The sequence below is a fragment of the Mobula birostris genome, chromosome 24, assembly GCF_030028105.1.
Source record: "Mobula birostris isolate sMobBir1 chromosome 24, sMobBir1.hap1, whole genome shotgun sequence".
NCBI lineage: Eukaryota > Metazoa > Chordata > Chondrichthyes > Myliobatiformes > Myliobatidae > Mobula > Mobula birostris.
Genome location: NC_092393.1, coordinates 13,706,338 through 13,722,073, shown reverse-complemented (window position 1 = coordinate 13,722,073; position 15,736 = coordinate 13,706,338). Strand labels below are relative to the sequence as shown.

General features: G+C 38.9%; 2 protein-coding genes across 7 annotated transcripts in view; one reads left to right on the top strand and one right to left on the bottom strand.

The window, feature by feature from the left end:
* LOC140187342 (uncharacterized) overlaps positions 1–14,209 on the top strand; it is a 452,977-nt gene extending 438,768 nt beyond the window's left edge. For 2 of the 4 annotated variants that reach the window (XM_072242544.1, XM_072242543.1), the window contains exon 24: positions 12,560–14,209. In XM_072242544.1, coding sequence (XP_072098645.1) covers positions 12,560–12,631 — 72 coding nt within the window. In that variant the 3' untranslated portion in view covers positions 12,632–14,209. Of the gene's footprint in view, positions 1–9,280; positions 9,346–12,559 lie in introns of all 4 variants that reach the window. The other 2 variants (XM_072242546.1, XM_072242545.1) reach the window with 2 other exon arrangements.
* Positions 1–15,736, bottom strand: part of LOC140187344 (uncharacterized) — a 184,558-nt gene that overhangs the window by 99,927 nt on the left and 68,895 nt on the right. The gene's annotated exons all lie outside the window — the stretch shown is intronic.

Sequence of the window (15,736 nt, the reverse complement as noted above, 5' to 3'; positions counted from 1 at the left end):
ATTCAAAAATCTGAGGTGCTAAGAGACTTAGGAGTCCTTGTGTAGGATTCCCTGAAGGTTAATTTGCAGGTTGAGTCAGTGATGAGGAAGACAAATACAATGTTAGCATTCATTTCACAAGGACTAGAATATAAAAGCAAGGAAATAATGCTTACGCTTTATAAGGCACTGGTGAGGCTTTACTTGGAGTATTGTGAGCAGTTTTGGGCCCCAGGTTTCAGAGGAGATTGATGAGATTGAAGGGGTTACCATATGAGGATTGATTGATAGCTCTCGGGCTGTGCTCACTGGAATTCAGAAGTATCAGAATGGGTGGGGGGTATTTCTTATTGAAACATAGCGAATGGTGAAAGGCCTCAATACAGTGGATATGGAGAAAATGTTTCCTTTGGCGGGGAGTCTGGAACCATAGGACACAGCCTCAGAATAGGGGGATATCCATTTAGAATGGGGATGAGAAATTTCTTTAGCCAGCGAGTGGAGAATCTGTGGAATTTGTTGCCACTAGCAGCTGTGGAGGCCAAATCATTGGGTGTATTTAAAGCAGAGGTTGATAGGTTCTTGATTAGTCAGGACATGAAGAGTTGCAGGGAGAAGGCAGGAGATTTGGGCTGAGAGGAAAATGGATCAGCCATGATGAAATTGTGGAGTAGATATGATAGGCCAAATGACCTAATTCTGCTCCTCTATCTTATGGTCTAGGTCCTTTCGTCTTGAGCACTTCCCTGGCTATCTTCCCTTCCCTAACTCTCAAGATCCCTGTCTATGCTTTGTTCTTTCTCTTGACTAAATATTCCACCTCTCTTGTCAACCATGGGTCCTTCCCCTGCCTCAGTGGAACAAATCTACCCAGAACCCTGTGTAAGTGCTTGCTAAACAACCTCCACATTTCCTTTATAACATATTTTCCCATTTTACACTCTCAAGTTCCTGCATAGCTGAATCATAATTAGCCTTCACCCAATTAAATACTTTCCCATACTGTCTGCTCCCATCTTGTTAAAGGCTATGCTAAAGGCCAGGGAGCTGTGGTCACTGTCTCTGAAATGTTCGTCCACTAAAGACCTGTCACCTGACCAGGTTCATTGTCTAGTACTATATCCACCTAGAGCTCTTGTTAGCCTGTCCATATATTGTGTCAGGATTCCGTCCTGGATACATCTAACAAATTCTGCCCCATCTAAACCCCTTGGACTAAGGAGGTGCCAATCAATTTTAGGGAAGTTGAAGTTGCTTGTTAATTTTGCACCTTGCCAAAATCCACTTATTGATCTGCTCCTCAGTGTTCATGTTATTGGGGAGCCTTCAGAATGCTCCCAGTACTGTGACTGCAACCTTCCTGTTTTGGACTTCCTCCCAAACTGACTTGGCAGGTGATCCTTCCACAACATCTTTCCTATCTGCAGCCGTGATGCTATCCCAAATTAGCAAAGCCACTCCTCCACCTATTGTGTATTTAATATTTCAGTGCTATTTTGAGTAATATTGTAAATACATTGTTTGACTAAGCGTTCTTCGTTGTTTACATAATGCATTGGGGATTATATGTAAAAGTACATGAATGGCGTACATCATCATGCCACCATGTCATAAGTGCACGCCTCGCTAAGTATAGGAAGAAACAAAGTAGACACACATTTCCCAGTCTGTATTTTTCTTTCAATTTGTTTTGTGTATTGGAGTTACAAAACATAATAGTGTCAACAAGTAAATTCTACAACGAACCTGAGACAACTACATACCTGTGGAAGCACAGCACTTTTTTTCCTTTCAGAAGCATAGTGAAATATTCAAGTTTTTTTTTAAAAAAGTGCAGCAGTACAGTGCAACTTTTTTTAAAAAGGCAGAAAGTGGATGAATTCTCAGGTTCATATACAGAGAGTACCAGGTGATGATAATTTTTTTTAAAAAAGCAGTAATCTCTGGCTACATTGGAAAGATGGACATGTTCGATTGTACAAGAGATAACTGGTTGACATATACTGAGTGAATTGAACAGTATTTTGAAGCAAATTAAATAGCTGGTGAAAAGCAAGTCCCAGTTTTGCTAAGTGCATTGGGTAGAAAAACATGCAGCTTGTTTAGAAGTTTGACTGCTCCAACCAAACCAGCCAAAATTAAGCTTTGCTGATACAGGTCCACAATCCCTTATCCGAAATTCTGAAATCCAAAAAGCTCCGAAAACCAAAGTTTTTCTCGCCAACAGCTGATGTCACTCAGGTGTGACGTGGCAGCACTAGCAGAGGCTGCTAGACGTCAGTTGTGGCTCAGCGCGTCATACTGGCTGCATGTGCATTTTCTGTTCACTAATGTTTTGTGTTCACTGTTGACTTTGTGTTTAATTTCACTGTGAAAATGTCAAGAAGAGCGTGGATCGGGAAAACCCAGTAGTTCTCTTTCCAGCACTCGTTGTTTGAGCATGCACAGACTTTTTTTCTTGTCATTATTCCCTAAACAATACAGGTTAACAACCACTTACATAGCATTTACATTGTATTAAGTATTATAAGTAATCTAGATTTAAAGTATACGAGAGGGTGTGTGTAGATCCGGAGCTCTCCCGGGTCTTAAAATCTACCTGTACTGAGACAGGTTAATTGTCAATATAATCATCAATTTCCTAAAATCTGAAAAATTTCTGAATTCCGAAATGCAACTTGGCCCTAAGGATTTCGGATGAGGGATTGTGGACCCGTATTGTGAAAATAATGAAGGAACATTTAGAATAGAACTCATTGTTGATTGCAGAACGTTTTAGGTTTCATAAGCAGAATCAAAAGGAATGAGAGTCCATTCCAGTGTGTGTGGCTGAATTGAAGAAATTGAGCATTCAGAGTTCAGTAAGGAGCTTCATGATACACTAAGAGATTGCTTAGTTTGTAGAATCTTACAAGAAAGCATTCAAAAATGGCTCCTATCTGAAGCACAACTCATATTTAGAAGAGCAGTTGAAATCGCTATATCAATGGATACAGCAGAGATGCAATTCAGGACTAAAAGTGAATGTGAACAATAATACAACATCTAAACAGAAACCTGCCTGATTGAATTAATTGTGTGACAGTTATGGTAGGAAGTCAAGTTGTGGTTTCAAGAAGAGCACTAATCTGCATATTGTTGATGAAAAATCTGATAATGATGAGAGGACTGGGTAGCCTTGAGATTTACAACATGAAAACTAACAATAGACAAGCATTATGACTTACAACTAGAAGTGATTGGCAGATTAATTAAAATAGAATCAGACACTGACTCAGCTGTTTCTGTCATTCCACAAAATGAGTTTGAATGCCACTTAAAAGATACTAAACTGAAGCTTGCAGATATCCAACTAAGATCTTATACTGGAGAAAAGATAACTCATGTGGGAATGACATTTGTAACAGTGAAATATAACAACCAACAAGCCACATTGGGCTTGTATATGGGAAAAAAACAGAGGGCCAGCATTGTAGGGCTGTGATTGGCTGAGACAAATAAAACTTGATTGGAGATCCATCCACTATTTGCGTGCCACATCCTCTGCAATAGAGTCAACAGAAAGCGAATTAAGAAAAGCAATGGATGATGCCACAGCGGTGTTCAAGGATGGCACTGGAAAACTCAAACATATCAAGGGTAAAATAGTGTTAAATGAAAATGCCACACCCAAGTTTGACAAAGCCTGCCTGGTTCCTTATACCGTCCATGATAAAGTAGCCAATGAGCTAGTTTGCATGGAGGTTGAAGGAATTCTTACCAAGGTTGAAAGAAGCCCATGGGTAATGCAGTGGTCCCAAAAGCAAAAAGAAACTTGGTCTGTCTGAATCTGTGGTGATTTTAAGGTCACCATCAACCCAGTACTGAAAGTAGATCAATACCCTCTACCCAGGATAGAGGATATCTTTGCAAACCGTAGAAGGAAAACACTTCAGAAACTACCTACAGATGTAGAAGGAAGAAGAGTCCAAAGTGTTTCTCACCATAAACACTCACAAATTACTTAATTGCTGTAATAGGCTTTATTTTTGGAGTGGTATCTGCACCAGCACTCTGGCAGAAAGACATGGACCAAGTGCTATAAGGCTGCCCTGGCACTCAGTGTTATTTGACATCTTTATTACCAGTAAGGATGATAAGGAACGTCTCCCGAATCTCAAGACATTGTTAAAAAGATTTGAAGATTATGGGTTGGAGCATGATGCAACCAATGGGAATTCTGTAAATGTGAATTCATGTACTATGGCCACACTATTGATGCACAAGGATTACATGAGTGTGCTGAGAAAAGTTGAGGAGTGGTGGATGCCCCAACGCCAAAGGACGTATCACAGTTGCAGTCACTTTTTGGATTTGTCAATTATTATAACAAGTTCCTGCCAAGCTGTACTATTCCAAGTTCTATGTTAAACCTGCCTACTATGCTGCATCCCTTGAACTCATTACTACAGATCTTGAAGAAATGGTAATGGAAATTGCATTGTGAGGTAGCTTTCCAAAAAAACAAAGGAAATGGTGACATCAGAGACTACACTCACATATTATGATCTGCATTGTCCAGTGAAGCTTGCCTGTGATGCCTAGCCTTATGCTATAGGTGCAGTCATGTTGCATGCTATGAGTGATAGAAGTAAACGCCCCATAGCCTTTGCATCATGCTCCCTTACGGCTGCAGTGAAAAATTGTGCAGAGATTGACAGAGAGCCCTTGAATCTGGTTTAGGGTGGAAAACATTTACATTTGGTGGAAAACATTTGGAGAGAGTTTACAACCAGTAGTGTCCATTTTCAATGCACAGAAGGGTGTTCTGCTAACAGCAGCAGCAGCATAAAAGCAGAGATGGGCTCTGTTTCTTGGGGGACATAATTAGAAGATCGAATTCAAGAGGAAAACTAATCATGGAAAAGCTAACGGACTGTCCCATTTACCCTTGAAAAAGGCAATGCCTGAAAAATTTACAAAAGAGGACACTGCTCTTGATGCATTCTCCCTAATGCAAATCAAAAGTCTCCCTATGCAACAGAGATCGTTCAAAGGGACACCAGAAAAGACCCCAGACTGTCTCAAGTCTACATGGCCACTCAAAATGACTGGAATGTGCAGCAGAAATTCCAGTCCCCCATTCTTACCAGCACCAGGATAAACTTGCCCTTGATGGGGGTTGCCTTACGTGGGGATTGAGAGTTGTTATACCATCCAAATTGAGAGCTAAAGAGCTAAAATGAAAGCACTGGCTGTTGTCTGATGGCCTGGGATAGATCATCAGATCGAGTCGCTTTCCGTGCACTGTTTGGATGCCACCATATCCAGAAGATGCCAAGAGCAGTGCCTCTCCATGCCTGGGAATAGCCTGCATTGCCCTGACAGAGGGTTCTTGTAGATTTTGCCAAACCATTTATGGGCATAAATTTCTTGGTAGTAGTGGATGCAGCTACAAAGTTCCCAATAGTCTTCACTACAGCCTCACATATTGTTATGTATTGTGAAGTCTCTTCTCAAGGACTGGTGTTCTTGGTCAATGACAATAGACAGTTTGCTGTGGAACAGTTTCAGTCATTTCTGAAAATGAATGGAATAAGACATGTATTACATCTGCATCATACCACCCAGCTATAAATGGCTTGGCAGAAAGATTTGTCCAGGATCTAAAGAATGCAATGTCAGCAGAACACACTACACTGACACTGAATCAGAAGCTCGCCAATTTTCTCCTTGCATTTCGCAATTTAGCACACTCCACAACCAGCAACTCACCAGATATGCTGTTCTTGGGTCGTCCTTTGCACTTATGCTTGGATCTCCTCCGATCCAATCTCAAAAAGAGTATGCAAGACAAACAGTTGACACAAATTGGAGTCTTCTCAAACAAGGAGCTTCGATGTTCCATGCCTGGGCAAGCAGTCCAGTCAAGACACTACAGAGATGATCAAAAGTAGGTACTTGAAAAAATTAAGGACAGAACTGGACCACTCTCCTACACAGTGGAGATTGCATCTGATGTCATCTGGAGATGATACATTAACCAGTTGAAGAGAGCAGAATCAATTGTTAGAGAAAAAAGGTGTGCTGAGCTATCAAAACCACTTTTTGAAGTCCCAAAGTCAACTCCTACAACTATCACGGAGAAGGCCCCAGAAGTTGAGATTGTTTCATAGACACATGTCTCAAGTCTCTCCCAATCAGTGATGCCACCCCTCTCCCTTGTCCAGAGAGACACGGGAGTAAGAAATCTTCCACAGCAATTAAATCTGGGCCTGAATGAGATACAGGTTGACCTTCACCATTGGGATCTGAGGAGTGCCGGATTAGTGAAAATGCCGAATTACAGAAGGATCACATTAAGCATAGTAAGTGCCAGATTATCGAAGGAACTGGATTACAGGTAGCCGGATTAGTGAAGGTCGACCTGTAATTTAAAATTTACTATGCCTTTGATGTCTATACTGTCGTTATACAGTATATTGTGTGTGTGTGTGTATATCTGTATGAATGTGTATATGTATATACTAGGCTTCTCACTCTTTCTTGTTGCCTTTTGTGCGATTTGTTTTCTTTTGCATGTTGGGAGGAGTTGGTGATTTTTCTTTGAACGGGTTCCATGGTTTTCTATGTTTTGTGGGTATCTGGGTAGACAAATCTCATTGTTGTATACTGCATACATACTTTGATAATGTATTTTGAATCTGAATATACTGCATGTATGTGTGTGTGAATATTTATATAAGTTGAGATGCCTTCTATATTGAGTTAGAGTTTATAGTTAAGTAGGGAAGAGTGTTGGATATTTAATATTTCAATAATGTAGGTAATATAGTAAATATACTGTTTTTGTTGTTTACATAATACATCATTGGTTATATATAAAAGTACGAGAATGGCATACAACGTAATGTCACCATGTCATAAGTGTACATCTCACGAAACGTAAAAAAAAAAATGGAAGTAGGCACACATCTCCTGGTTCCAAGTTTTTTTTTCAATTAGTTTTTTGTTTTGGTGTTACAAAACATAAGGCACCTCTTTTACCACCCTCCTTGCCCCTTTTGAAATACCTTAAACCCTGGAGCATCCAGCAGCCATCCCTGCCCTTGTGACAGCCAAGTCTCGGTAAGTCTTGGCCACAACATTATAGCTCTAAGTACTGATCCATGCTCTAAGTTCATCACCCTTGTTCCTGATACTTATCATCATTTCAACCCATCCAAGTGACTGCATTTATGCCCCATCCACAATCCCCATCCCTTCCTCAATGTCTTTCGCCACATTGCATTTTACCTTTACACCAAATGCTGCATCATCTGGTCTATCACTCTGGTTCCTATCCCACTGCTAAACTAGTTTAATCCTTCCCATCAGCTTTAGCAAATCTGCCTGTAAGTTCACTTTCGAGTTCAGGTGTAACCCTTCCTTTTTTTTGAGGTCATACTTCCCTGGGAAGAGATCCCAATGATCCACAAATCTGAAAACTTGCACCCATGCCAATTTTTCAGCCATACCATTCTATTCTTACCCTCACTGGACTGGAGTGTAGTATGAGCAGATTACTACTCTTGAGGTTCTGCATTTTAGACTCCTTCTTAGCTCCCTATATTCGCTCTTCAGGACCTCATCCCTTTTCCTAGCTATGTCTTTGGTACCAGTATGTACTATGACTTCTAGCAGCTCTATCTCCCCCTTAAGAATACTGTGGACTAGTCTGAGATGTCCTTGACCCTGGCAGCAGGGAGGCAACATATCATCCGGGAGTCTCTTTCTTGTCCACTGAATCTCCCATCAATTTTTTGAAGAATTGAATCCCCTAAAACCACTGCTCTCTTCATATTCCTTTCTGAGCCACAAATCCATACTGGTTTCTGCAGCTTTCCCCTGCTAGCTCATATCCACCCCCAACCCCAACAGTATCCAGAGCCTTGTCCTTATTATTGAGGGGAACAGCTACAGGGGTACTCTGTACTGTCTATCTATTCCTTTGCCCTCTCCTGATAGCTCCTGCCTATCATTCACCCGAATAATGTGTAGGTCACCCAGTTCCAACTCTAGCTCCCTAAAATGGGTGTAAGGATACACTTCTCAGAGCTGTAGTCATCAGGGTCACAGGAGATTCTCCCTGACTTTTCACATCTTGCAAGAGGCGCACATCACTGCTCTGGATTCCATTCCCACTGTGCTACCTATGTAATAATAAAGAAAGATAGACTTACTGAAAACTCACTTCAGCCTCTGCCTCTTCTTGCCAAAATCTCAGTTGCCTACTCCCATAATGACTGCTCCCACAATGGTTACTCCATTTAAATTGCCAATGAAACAAACTGAGCAGAAAGTCCCAACAGGCGCCACTTTGGAAAGCTCCTGCTTCTTGCCCCATGAATCCTGCTCCTGCTACATGAATCTGAACAGAAAGTCCTTTGAGATAATTGAGTTTATTTCCCAATCCTTAAATTGTTTTGCCATTGCAGGGAAACCACAACTGTGAACAGGTGTAGATTTCATGACTTATATCCTTAGTTTTATGATATGAAATAAAATCAGTACCCCCCACTTCCCCAGTATTTTCCCTACTGAAGGAAGTGATTCTCATGATTATTTTTGGCTATATCTTCTGGATGCTGATTTGTGTTAATGAGTCAAGTGTCATCATTCTAGGAGGCTGTACTATTTAAAAGCCCAAAGTTTTGGCATGATTCCCATCAAAGGAGTCTCTCTCTTGACAGACAGCAGTGTCGTTGGATCAGCAGGAGTCATTAGATAACCTGGCACCTCAAGGAGGCAACTGTAGCATTATATTGAGTAAATCAAGGAAACAAGTTGCCTGCTTCTCATGTGAGATTGTGCACTATACTTGAGATGTTTCCTTTTATATATATATATATATGAAAATAACAATTAGAACTCTTTATTGGGGTCAAAGATACATCAAAGCTAGGTTAGAAATGACATATTTTCCCATTTCAAGGTTACTGCTCAACATTTATTTCACCCTAGGTGCTGTGTGCTGTGCACTGTCATTGGCCAAACCCTTATGAGATCACTAAAAAGAGAAAGAAAATAAAAAGTTGATTTGCTTTATTTAGCAAAGGAGTGAATTGCTTTGAGCTATTTTTACTAATGGAGGAAGAGAACGTCACTCGCACCTTGCTGGAAGAACTAATGTAGTTATATTTGATTTAAAGAAATAACCTTTGAAATTTCCTGCTTCTGGGTGAAATCAAGCAAGAAATCGTTGTCTAAAATACATGGGTTAACAGTGATGCTTTGTTTTCTAATGCCTTATTCCATTTTGCTCCCCATCGTCGTCCTGTAGTCTGTGAGTAAAGAGGTGGCATGGGACAGCTAGAGCTACCTGATGATTGACATCTTCCCTTGTAGGTAAACAAACAATCATCATTAGCTATTGTCACTGAGTCACAGCATGTCACTGTGGGAGTTGGGCTGTTTTTATGTGTGGGCATCCACTGGCGTCTGTTTGGATTTGTTTATTGGTCTCTGCTTTGGCCTGTGTGAAATTAAATCTCTCATTGCTGTGTCTACAAGCAAGATAACTCCAGAATTTGAAATTTATTGTAAAATTTTCCTGAAGTGTGCATGACCACAAGTATCAACAAATTTATATGGTGTAGTGGTGAACCAGTAATTGAAAGAATTCAAAAGGTGTAGTTCTGTAGTAGGTCATATTGCAAGAATAAATGTGAAAATCAAGTTATTCCTCTGTGGTTTTTTTTTGGTTGCCTTGATTGCAAGGTATCCCAAACAACTGGGGCAACCCAAATTCATAAAATCACATTTAGCCTTCATGTCCATACCAATCTGTACTAATTCTATTTTTCAGTATTTGACCTATAGACTTCTGTGCATCGGAAATTCAAGTAATTGTGTGGTTATTTCTCAAATGCTGTGTGAGGTGCTTCCTCCACCAACTGCTCGGACAATGCATTCTAGATTGCAACAATTCTCAGAGAAAAAAGATTCTTCCTCGAATCCCCACTAAACATCCTACCCTTACCTTGAGATGCTTTCTGATTTTATTCACCTTTGCTATGGGGAAAAGTCTCTTGCTATTTAGCCTATTTGTGCCCCTCATCATCTTGTACATCTCGATCAACTATTTCCAGAAACAACAAATTCAACCATAGTTGTAATTATGTAACATTATATAGTAGTTCCAAACTGTCTTAATAACTTAAGATAGATTATGACTGCCAAATAAAGCTACTAACAGATGCAGAGAGAAGGCAGGCAGTTGGAATTAAGATGTTCATTAATTATTATTCATTGAATGGCAGGTCAAGCTATATGGGCAGAATATACTATTCCCTATCCTAAATTCATGTTCTCTTGGTAACCCCACAACAGCATTAGAGGTTTAGTATATACACTTGGCATATTTTTTATGCTTTCTTTTGAATGTTGCTTATTTCCACTGATTTTATAAATCATTGGAGTGCCATGCAATTATTGAACTCTAATGTGTTTGTTCCATGCATGCTTATTTAAAACTACACTGCAGAAATAAAGCAATTTACATTAACGGTTTATACAGAATGTTCCATTCTACTAAACATCATACAATTTTCTTTTAAAAAAGGATTTTCGTTCATGTTATTTTCATGCTTTGTTGCCTTGAACCACAAAACTGCAGCTTATGTAAAGGTTAAATTACCAATCGGGCTGTAGAATCAGAATTGGGTTTAATATCATTGGCTTGTTGTGAAACCTGTTGCTTCGGCTTCTCAAAACTGGAACAGAATATGGAAGGGTTATGGAGTATGGTTTATATAAGTTGGACTTCTGGCCATGAGCTCAGCTCCAGGTAGTGGGAGCTTGCCCCATTATCACCCCAAGCTATAACAACCTGAGGGAACTTTAAGATTTGATAGAGGCATACAAAATTATGAGGGGTATAGATAGGGTAAAAGGAAGTAAGCTTTTTTTCCACTGAGGTTGAGTGAGACTAGAACTAGAGGTCATGGGTTAAGGATGAAAGGTGAGAAGTTTAAGGGAAACATGAGGGGGAACTTCTTCACTCAAAGGATGGTGAGAGTTCAAACGAGCTGCCAGCACAAGTGGTGGATACAGGGTTGATTTCAACATTTAAAAGAAATTTGGATAGGTACATGGATGGCAGGGGTCTGGAGGGCTATGGTCTGGGTGCAGGTCGATGGGCCAAAGGGCCTGTTTCTGTGCTGTAGTGTTCTATGATTCTGTAGCCCTTAGTTCCCCTTGCTCTGCAAAATATAACTATGTTGTAAATATATTTAATGAGGTAGTCTGCTGCTTCCTTGGGCTGAATATTCTAGTCTCTAATGAGTTAACAAAGCTTCCAAGTCTTATTGTTGTAATGGTCCACACAATATCAATGTCTATATTTGAAATAATCAGTGAAAAAGCATTCCAGTCCCCCATGCTATCATTTGGGGGCCAAAGCCATGTATCTGAAAGCTGCAGAGAGTCTAGGTAACTCCATCTTGTAACAATTGCTTGCACCATATCTGCTGTAATTGTGGATATGTTTGTTTTCCGATAGTATTTATGACATCAGTCTTTTAACAACACATCCAGTGAAATCTGTCAGAATTGGGAGTTGCGTTAATTTAAATTCCTTTTTGAAAATTTCTCCACCCATTTTTGCACTTGAAGCAACCACAATATGAATGCATGCCCACAGCACAAAATTGTTGGTTTATATTGGATTTCATAGTAAAAGTAGTCAAAAGGATTTCTGATAAAATTCAGTATTTGGAATTGAGGCTTATTTTCCCATTGACTTCATCTTGTATCAAACATCTTGTTGATAGTCATAGAACACTACATAAGGAACAGGCCTCTTGGCTCATATTGTCTGTGCCGAACCATTAATCTGCCTAATCCCATCGACCTGCACCTGAACCATAGCCCTCCATACCCTTCCCATCAATGTACCCGATCATTTTAACAATCGTATTTTGCTGTTTTGTGAAGAAAAACTGGGAAGGCATTTAATTTCCTACACAGTAATGGCTTTATTCCTATTTACCTTTTTTTAAAGTTTAATATTTCACTTTTTGCCAGGATTCCAGTTGTAGACTTGGAACTACAGTTGGATTATGTCTAACCTGTTGTGAAATTGAATTGTATTATCTTGGATAGTATGTTCTACTGAGTTGTAATAAAATCTTTTTTAAATGTAAAATGAGCCTTATCAACCAGTTGTGTGGAATCTAATTGTCGCTTTTATTGTGTTTGTCCTTCTGTGCCCGAATATATGCATGTATGGTTTAGTGATTGTTTAGTCTGTTGTTAATCATGTCAACTATTCTTGCTTCATTGTCCATCTAAAGTAAGCTTTATAAACCAATAATTATATTCAATAGGTAGTAAGACATTCTGTCATTTATTTATTTTTAAGAATAATTAGAGAATTAATTGCACAGTACTCTAAAATTTTATTTTATATTGTTAAACCTGATTTTTGATTACCATCAATCTAGATTTAAAAGCAAAGGATAATTGAGTTGTGTGCTGCAATGAAATATGAAATTATTATTTGATTTTTGTGTTAGTTTTTGTAAGAAGGCTGATTGTTTCTCCTGCTTTCTATCCACAGAGCTTGAAAGAAGGACTTACAGTTCAGCAGAGGTTTCATTTATTTGAAAACAAGGAGACAAAAGAATTTTAAGAGCTCTTGCATGTGTGGGGCAACCATTCTGCCTTTGCAGTAAATTGCAATCAAATAAGACCTCTAATGGAAGTTTTGAGTTGTTCAGCAGTGGTACACAAGTTGTATTTAAAAACACACAACCCTCGCACACCTATTTTCCCTTAGATTATTATTGTAAAGTTACAGCATTTACTTTAAGTTCCATGCACTGCAGATGCTACAACTAATATTATTGCAATCTCTTTTTGTAAATACTACATAGAGATTAGCTTTGTTTTGATGTTTGGGGTTTGTGGTCCCTCACAGTCTGTAAAGCTGATTTATATACGCTGCTGTATAAGCTCCAGTGAAAACAAATGGAAAATTCCTTTTTGAAAATATGAAAAACACTACTTGTATATAACCACAAGAGAGGGATGTTTGTGTATTTTCCTTTTTCTTTTTTATGGACTGAAAGCTGAAGCTTGATTTGGATGTTTGAATATACGGAGAAGGTATTAATTTGAAGGCAGTGCCCCATTTTCCTGGTCTGCAAAATACCCTCTCTTCCCCAGATTTACACTCCTCTAACAAAAATAAAACCAGTCAAATCTTACTAAAACTGTTACGATCTTCCATATTTTTGTCAGCCCATTAATGATTATATCAAAACTTTGGAACTTTTAAAACATTTTTTAGATAAGAACAGTTGGCAGTGATTTTGAAGCTTTATTCGTTTTGATACTGTTATTTGTGCCATTTCTACAGCTGCTTGTGAGGATTCTATATCTCTACTAAAGTGACTGTGGACTGTGAGGTTTTAAAGGAGCTGCCAAACTTCGTCAAATGTATAAACTTGTATTAATCTTTCATTGACAATAATCTATATTTGGATATTAAACTAAAAGCATAACTTATCTAGCTTTTGGTCAGCACTTGCTATTTCCTTGCTCTTTTGGCACTGTTGGTCACTCCTGTGCAAACAAGCATCCGAAGACCTGTATTGCATTCTGAGAGTCGCTCATTAACTTTGTAGTCATTGAAACAGAAGTTGAATGAATGACCACCAGGGCCGCTGGAAACAAGAATGTAGCCTCACAACTTGTGCTTCGTCATGATTTAATTTGTCATGATATATTGTAGGAAAAGTGTGAACAAAAAATAGAATTCTTGATGTTCACCTTTTAGTAATAACCAATTCTTCAGACATCTCCACTGCAGATATGACTCAAATTGACCAATGTACTAATGTTTGAATAAACGACAAGTTGGAATAACATAGAGCATGCTGTGTCGTTTAGATAGTTTCATATTTCAGTCTCAATGGCCCACCAAAGGGATATTTTTTTTCTAAAACATCAATGATCTGTAGGATCTGAAGACCCATCTTTTTTCACCTGTATGTGCAGAATGGGTGTCATCTTTCTGTTGAGTGAGGGAGACAGGGAATATTGGATAGCTTTGTAGTTTCAGCCAGAGGCAGGCCCTGTATTTATTTAAATGTGCTAAATTTGCTCCCTTTTCCCTTTCCAGTCATAGAAAAACTGCTGTTTGTGATTGTAAATACCGCACCACCTAACTTTGCATATGTTAGCAATAAAATATTTTTGCACCACGTCTAAGTGTTGTTTGTGAGCATTTGTCTGGAGTACTGAATTCACTGCATTTAAATACCAAATTTCTACCCTCAAAAATTGGAATAGTTATGTATCTTTTGGGGAGATTTGGCCTCAAGTTGTGATAGTACATACTTGCGTATATTAATGAATTTAAATTAAAATGAACCTATTTATTAGTGCCACTGCTACCTGATTGATGGTAATCTTATCAGCAGTCTCAGGATCATGTAGTTAACTCCTTTTACTGCATACATCTGTCTGTAGGTAATGTGGCCTTCAGGTGTTAATTTGCTGTTAGTCGTGGAATGTTGTTGAAGCAGCAATTGTAGATTATCTGCAAAAGAAGAGTTGGCAGGGAAAGTTTCTACATCCAAATCTCCAGATGATGTTCCTTCTGGCAGTGAACTCTTAAGAAATGCAGCACCTGTGCTGTTGCCTATTCCTGATCCTCTTATTAAATATGTTTGCAAAGTACAGAATTGTTTAAATCATCTGTTAACTTAGATATGATTTGTCAGTAAGTCCTTCTTGGATATGCTGCTTATCCATTGTGATCCTTGGTACAAGACACTTCTGGATGGGGAAATTCATTTGGCAAAATGTTCATCCAGATTAATTGTGTGTTGCTTCAAAAGATGTCTTGAACACCCTCAATTCTGCTCTGAAACTTAATGCTGGTCAGTGTTTGAACCAAGGCTACAACAAGGTCTGGAGCTAAGTGGCTTTACTAAAACTGGTTATCACAGTTAAACCTGAACAGTTTATTTGTCTGTTGGTAGATGTGGCCTGACCTGTAGAGTATTTCCAGAATATTCTATTCTTATTTTAGACAAGTCAAAACCTACAGTATTCCAGATGTGTTCTAAATACAATTGTGGCAAGGCAACCTCACCCTTACAAAGTGTTAACATTTCTCATCATTTGATGTACCTGAATGCTAACTTATTGTAAACCTCTTGCTATTCTGAGAACTGCACTAATATTGGAACATTATAGGCTGTATTATTCACTCTAATCAATCTTTAGTTAACTACAAATGGATCCTTTTTCACATTATGTATTAATGGTCTGTATCTATATTAAAACTATTAAATATTTTGTTAAGCACCTGCTACTATTCATCTACTGTAACAACCATCAATCTAATTTCCCTATTTCTTTTTCTTCATATCTTTGTAAGTGCCTTTAAGTTTCAGGCCCATGTTTGTCACTCAGATTCAGTTAAATTCAGTTAAGTGTGAAGTGGTTCATTTTGGTAGATCAAATATGATGGCAGAATATAGTACTAACGGTAAGACTCTTGGCAGTGTGGAGGATCAGAGGGATCTTGGGGTCCGAGTCCATCGGACACTCAAAGCAGCTGCGCTGGTTAACTCTGTGGTTAAGAGGGTGAGCGATGTATTGGCCTTCATCAATCGTGGAATTGAATTTAAGAGCCGAGAGGTAATGTTGCAGCTACATAGGACCCTGGTCAGACCCCACTTTGGAGTACTGTGCTCAGTTCTAGTCACCTCACTACAGGAAG